Below are 6,887 nucleotides of genomic sequence, written 5' to 3'. Positions count from 1 at the left end.
TCCTGCTATCTGATTTATGTGTTAGTTGTTTGGAGGTCAACAAAAATCTCCACTGAAGGATTTTACTCCCTGGCTGGAGGAGAAAGTGCTGTTAAAGGTTGGTTATCGAGGCTAGGTCTGCTAAAAATAGCAGCAGAGGCAGCAGAATAATAAAGTGAATAACAGGAGCCCTTACTAAAATAATGCTGGTAACAAACACAATGTTCTGAGGTTTTCTAAAATACAGCAGACATTTGTCCCACATTCCAGTAATTTATTTGAAAGGCATGTTCCACTTGAGGATTGCCAAGAACTTTACAAATACTAAGCCTTTTAACATGTCTAAGGTATGTGCTGTGCCATTTTAGGAAGAACCTCATAGGCAAAAATGATAGCTATATTTTTCCAGAAGCTTGTGGTCTGTAATAATACAGAAAGTTTTCCCTCAGTAGTTCAGCAAAGCTTCAGACTCTTCAGGTGTGAAAACCTGTTGTAGTTTTCTGTTTCAAATGAGTTTGTGAACTAAAAAGGTGGGTGTTTTGTCTTTATTTCCTCCCCCCCCCCCCCCCCCCACTTTTTCAAACCTGTATGTAAGACATACACGCTACAAATTCAGTCTGAAGATAGGTATCTATAGATTTCTAGCATGTTATCATCTATGACAAGCTCTGCAGACTGGTTGTGCTTTTTTGGAGGTATAAAAATTTTATACAGATGTGAGGCAGTGGTTCTCCATATGCATGTATAATTTAAAGATGAAATGGGCAAACTTAAGAGAACAGAGCTAAAGAAAAAGGTAACCAGAGTTATTAAAGGAGAAGGAACTGCTTCAAGAAATACCTGTAGCCATTAATGTTAGAGCTGTTTGAATGGAGAATGGCATCAATGGGACAGAGAATGAGAAAGCTTGGGCTGGAGCTTTAGTACTGCAAAACATGGTCATTGAAAACTAAAAACATGGTTGTACTAGAAGAGAGGTGAAAGGCCCTAAGATGAAGGGAATAGGTGTCAGTGAGGTGCAGAGCCTCACAGTGGAAAGTTTTTTTGGAAGAAGGCCATCAAAATCCTTGGGTGATGAGTTTGAACAAAGGCTTGTGGTACACCAACAGACTTAGGAAAGAATAGGCACCAGTTCTTTTCTTAACTGGAAAAATGAGTAAGACTAGAAATCCAGAGGCTACATCAGCTATGCTGTTGAAGACTTCTACAGTTTCTTGCTCTGCCTGTGCAAAGCAAGTAGTCTTGTTACAGAAATGTAGTCCTGTTACGGGTTAGATTTTTGGAGAATGCCATAGGCTTATACATACCTTTTAAAAATTTCATGCCCTCTTGATTTTAGCACACAGGCAGTGATATGTCTTCATGTTAAATGACCCGTATAATAGGTTTTCCTGTTTTGGTGGAGGGTTGTAAAGGCTTTCAAATCACAACTGAACTTGAAACAACATGTGCTCCAGTAATCCAGTGAGGAGTCAAGTAAAGTACTTTGGCTGTTGGCAGTGGTTATTGGCAAATACTGAAATTATCCATGTAAATTAAAACCTGAATTTCTTTGGCAGGCAAAAATCAGTGATCAAAAGTAAACTATACAATGATACCAGGTATTGTTGGACCTTCCCCTGGGACTACAGCATAGGCTGGAGGGGGAATCGGGCTGCATTGTTGCTGGAGTCATAGTCTGGTCATGGTTGGACAGTCCAGACATCCAAGTCGGGGCAGAGTCTGTCAGGTTTTAGTTGTTAAAACTGAACTCCACAACGTGTGTAGGCAAGTGGTATTTTTCATAGAGTTTTAGCACATTTTTAGATGTCAACAGGAATGTTGGGCGGCGGGGAGGGAAGATGCCAGACTTGAAGCCCCTGCTGCCAGGCCTGGGACCAGTGGAGTTGCTGGAACTTCCAAAGCATTTATCAGAGATGAAACTTGTTTTTGTTTTGCCTTATTTTTTCCAGTAGTTGTATTATTTTGAGAAGTAAAAGGATGTTTATATATGCCTTCTAAATTCCTGCCTAGGCTTATAGAAACTGTGAGGTGCTCCTAGGAGGAAGGTCTTTCAGGACAATGTTTCTACTGGAGATGCTGATGGTTTTGGTCTTCATGCTGAACACTCCTCTCGTGTTTGATTAACGTTATTCTATATGATTTTAAAACCAATCTAAATTTCTACCCCCAGCTCTCTCAATTCTCATTTATTTTGAGGAAGGCTGAACTATCCAGGTCTCTGAGTGTTAATCAGAACTCATTCTGTACAGTACCAGTTTTATTGTCTATAATTTTAAGAGTGTCTTCAAATCCTTAGAGAGCATTACTGTGCTATCAGGGCTTTGGAACAATGCTTTCAAAACACTTTGCAACTTAAACTTTCTGTGTTTTTTGTTTGTTTTCATTTTCTGTAGACTCGAGATGATTTTCTTGGGCAAGTGGATATTCCTCTTTATCAGTTACCGGTTTGTATTTTTGTTTGTTTTTGTTTTAAGACTGTGAAAGGGAAAAATGTTTCTGTATGTAACTGCATTAGTCTTCTAAGGAATTTAACCGTATTCATAATAGATGTGATTAAATTCTCCTGCTCTGTGGATTTTCTGTTTTGTTTTGTTTTTTCCTCTGCGGATTTGTTAGGGGATTTTTAGTGCTGCTGTTCATCAAAAAATGTAGGTTACCTTGTGTTTAGGTATTGGTTTCTGCTGCTTACAAGAGTTAAGAGTGCTTTTAGCTTTCTCAAGAATAAAAATGCAAGGTTTGAAACAGTCCTAAGACAAGAGATTGTAATTATTGTCGTATTTCTCAAAATACTTTAAAGTCTACATTTACTTTTAATATTACTTACTCTTATAAGTAGATACAGGAAAGAGTAAGTGGGAAATAGTGTTAAATAGAGCTAGGGTTGCTTTCTACATTCTTTTTTTTTTTTTTTTAATACATTTTTTTAGGTTTTGGTTTATGTATTCCTTTTGCAAAGCACACTGTTAGTTTTAAGCAAGTATCACCAAGAACACTGAATTGAGTAAGTCTTTTCATTTTCTTCTGAGGTTTCAAAACATTAGCGAATACCAAGAGATTTATAAACAACTGTTTTAAAGACAGATAGCAACTGTGGCAGAAGGTTTCCAGGGGCAGTTGTTCTTTCACTGCGGTAACAAGTGTGTTAGGAGTAGTTACAAATACATCTCGTTTCCATTGTAAGTGGCATACAAGATCACACTAACTCTTTTGCCTCAGTCAGGTGGGTTGGAAAGACTGGCTCTAATGTCCCTCTGGAGAAGGGTGACTCTTTTTTCACTTCCCATTAGTAAGCTGGACAGCAGTGTCTGGATTCTTTTGGAGATATCGGTGCATTTCCTTTTGTTTTGTTTTGTCTTAGTATGAACTAATTTATAGAGCCTCACTTAAGTATTTTCATGGCAATTTTCTCACCTTTCCTCAAACACTGACTTTTTCCTGTCTCTTCTTTCTTTCCATCTTCCTGGTTATTCCCTGTTCTTAATGACTTAGTCTTGCCGGCTAAATCCATTCTACTTTACTGACCCAAATACAGGTGGAGATTTTTGGAGGCCTTGCATTTACATGAGTAAATATATCTTGGATAAATAATATCAGTTTATAAGTTCTTTATTTCATGCAGTTTTGGTTTTGCTTGGTACTATGCAAATACAGACTGTTCATAACAAAAAGTACTGATAGTTGGGGACATGTATAAAGGGCAAATCATCTACATAGTTGGTAGATATGATTTTACTCTTTCCAAAACAAAAATGTATTAATCAAAGTATTGAAAGTCAAGAAATCATTATAAAATTGAAAGTATTGGAAAGTCAAGAAATCATTATAAAACTTAGATTAAGAAGATAATACTTTTCTTTTTCTCATCTCTATGCTGTATTTCCTCAGTGTCTGAGTGTGTGTGTTGGTAGAAATAATGTAATGCTGTAATGTAAATGTAATGTAAAAAAAATAAAATAATTTTGGGTGGGGAAAGCCCCAAAACCCACAAAACTAAACCCCAAGCTTAATTCCATTTTAATTTCAAAGAAGTATTTACCTTAGTTGTAAGACAATTCATATGGTAAGTGTAGAACCTGTTCTTGCAGGTAACACCAGTACAGCACATACATCGTTACAGGATGAAAATCTGCATTTTAGTTCAGTGAGGGTGGAACACTTCGACTTGAGTGTATTATTTTGGAACTGTATTAGTAAGGGCTTACACCAAGATGTCTGAAATACAAGAGAGCATTTTGTTTCTGAGATTTGATGTAATAGTTATCATATTCACTAAAACTTAGTCAGCTTAATCTTAGGGCTTTTCATAACAAATTTTAACAATTCCAAATAAAATCCTAAAATCTCTACCTTAATAATGTCTAACCTTTAGATTCTGGATTTTTATTTCTTGTTGTTGTTTCTTTTGAATCACACGTTGGCACACACATTTTTTGCATATACTATTACTTCAACCTTTGAAGATTGCATCGTGTACTGTAGTTCTTAAATAAAAGGCCTACAAGTAAAGCAATTGCAAGTCTTTCCTTTTATTATAGAGTACTTTTTGAAATGGTTAAAATGTATTGATTAACAAGCACATAAAGTTAATCCCCAGAATTTGCAAACAGCTGAAAAAGGAGAGGAGGAAAGGACTTGTGAAAGAGATTGACAAATGTTCCTAAACATGTGGTATTGTAAAAATCAAATGGTTTTGTAAGAATTGCAGAACTTCAAATGGATCATAAATAGGCTTGTTTTCTTTAATGATCTCTTATGTATGTTTTTCTACCTGTCTGTGGAATGTATATTTATAAAATTATGTCTCTTTACTTCTGTGCTTCTTTCTGTTGAGCAGCTTCACTGTTGTGAATCGTAACAGAGATGTTCTCAGAATGGATCCTTCTGTGATTACTTTAATCCCCAAGTCCTAAAGCTAGAAATGTTTTTCTTTAATGTATGTTCTGTGGCAAAATATTTGAAAAATACTGAGGGAGGAAGAAGAACTTATGGTAGATATCTTAAATGTGAAAATTGAGAATGTATTTCTTGATTTCAGGCTTAACAGGTTTTTTTCCTGTGCTTTAGAAACTGTAGTGTATGTATACACTGACAGGTAATTTTTTTCTTGAACTGGGGATTTAGTCCTATTACGAAGATTAAAGCTGGTATTGCTGTTGCTCTACTTAAAGCTATAATTTACATTTTAAATTATTAGCTGGCTTTTGAAGAAACTCACTGTAAATTTCTGATAATTTTCTTTAACTGCAAGTGTTTGGTACAGATTTTTCTTGAAAAAACTTGTCTTATTCCAGACAGAAAATCCAAGTATGGAGAGACCATATACATTTAAGGATTTTGTTCTTCATCCAAGAAGGTTAGTAAATACTATATAAAAATTCTAACTTTCATATCAAAAAAATGCTCTTATGTGATTACTTGTACATATGTAAATACTGTCTACATTTTTCTGTTTTTATTGAAGAAATTTGAGCATCAGTGGAGTAAGGTATTTGTGATTCTACAAAAAAGTCAGCATTTGTGTTCTGGTTTCAGCTGCGGTAGAGTTAGTTTTCTTCCTAGTAGCTGGTGCAGTGCTGTGTTTTGGCTTTAGTCTGAGAACAATGCTGATAACACACAGTGTTTTAGTTGTTGATAAGTAGTGCTTACTCTGATCAAGGACTTCAGTCTCTCATATTGTGCCAGTGAGGAGGGGCACAAGAAGCTGGGAGGAAGCAGAGACAGGACACCTGACCCAAACTGGCCAAAGGGCTATTCTATACCACAGCACGGCATGCCCAGTATAGAAACTGGGGGGGGAGTCACCAGGAAGGGCAGATCGCTGCTCGGGTCGGGCTGGGTATCGGTCGGCAGGTGATGAGCAAGTGTATTGTGCATCACTTTTGTTTATTGTTTTCTTTTCCTTTCCCCTTTTCCAGGAAGGGCAGATCGCTGCTAGGGTCGGGCTGGGTATCGGTCGGCAGGTGATGAGCAAGTGTATTGTGCATCACTTTTGTTTATTGTTTTCTTTTCCTTTCCCCTTTTCGTTTTATATTCTCTCGCCTTGATATTTCCCTTCTTCTTCTTATTATTATTAGTAGTAGTATATTGTACTGTACTTCTTAAACTGTCTTATCTCAACCTGTGGGGTTTACATTCCTTTGATTCTCCTCCCCATCCCACTCAGGAAAGGGCGGGCTGTGAGTGAGTAGCTGCATGGTACTTAGTTACCAGCTGGATTTAAACCATGACAATTTGTTTAAATGCTTACAGATAATTTTGTAAGTATAAACCATTTATCTTCAGGCCATGGTATAATTCATTTTATATCTTCATCTGGACCAATTTACTGTGTTGCTGAAGAGTGAAATTGGTCACCAATATTATGCCATAACTCATTTATCCCTTCAGCTCAAAATTGCTTTCTCCCTTCCTGTTTCTTTTTTTTTTGCCTGTTTCATGTAAGCAGTTTCACCTGACCTTAATTATAAGCATTACTTATGCTTGAAAACTTAAAAAGCTGCTTAACATTTAAGGCCTGTGTTTAAAAAAAAAATATATATATATTTTTTTTCTTAATTCTGTTAGTGTTACTTGTGTCATGTTTGGTTTTAAAATGTAGATTTTTAACCTAAATCTGAGTGGGTTTAAGAAACTTGTGTTAGAAATAAAACACATAAAATGGTTCCAATTTAGAAATAACATCAGAACATGTGGGATGTATAGATCTTTCTTAGCCACATTGGTAGCAGAAGTAGTATTTTACAGTTCTCAGTTTTGAGCAGATCGATGGTTTTGAGAGTTAGTGACTGTCAAGTTTCATTCTGATCTCCTATTATTTGGAATATTACATTCCCTATCCTATAAATGAATAAAGAATAATATTTATTGTCTCTACATAAATTAACTTCAGTTGTTTGTCAGTCAGG

The 6,887-nt window shown here is 36.1% G+C and overlaps 1 protein-coding gene across 1 annotated transcript in view; it reads left to right on the top strand.

The window, feature by feature from the left end:
* LOC104412453 (E3 ubiquitin-protein ligase NEDD4-like) overlaps positions 1-6,887 on the top strand; it is a gene marked incomplete at its 3' end in the record, with an annotated part of 25,210 nt that overhangs the window by 12,361 nt on the left and 5,962 nt on the right. Inside the window, exons 2-3 of the mRNA XM_010023181.1 lie at positions 2,376-2,426; positions 5,274-5,335. Coding sequence (XP_010021483.1) covers positions 2,376-2,426; positions 5,274-5,335 — 113 coding nt within the window. The remainder of the gene's footprint in view (positions 1-2,375; positions 2,427-5,273; positions 5,336-6,887) is intronic.

The sequence above is a fragment of the Nestor notabilis genome, unplaced genomic scaffold (assembly GCF_000696875.1).
Source record: "Nestor notabilis isolate BGI_N333 unplaced genomic scaffold, ASM69687v1 scaffold12741, whole genome shotgun sequence".
NCBI lineage: Eukaryota > Metazoa > Chordata > Aves > Psittaciformes > Psittacidae > Nestor > Nestor notabilis.
Note: the sequence above shows the minus strand (reverse complement) of the source record. Positions and strands in the feature narration are given on the sequence as shown.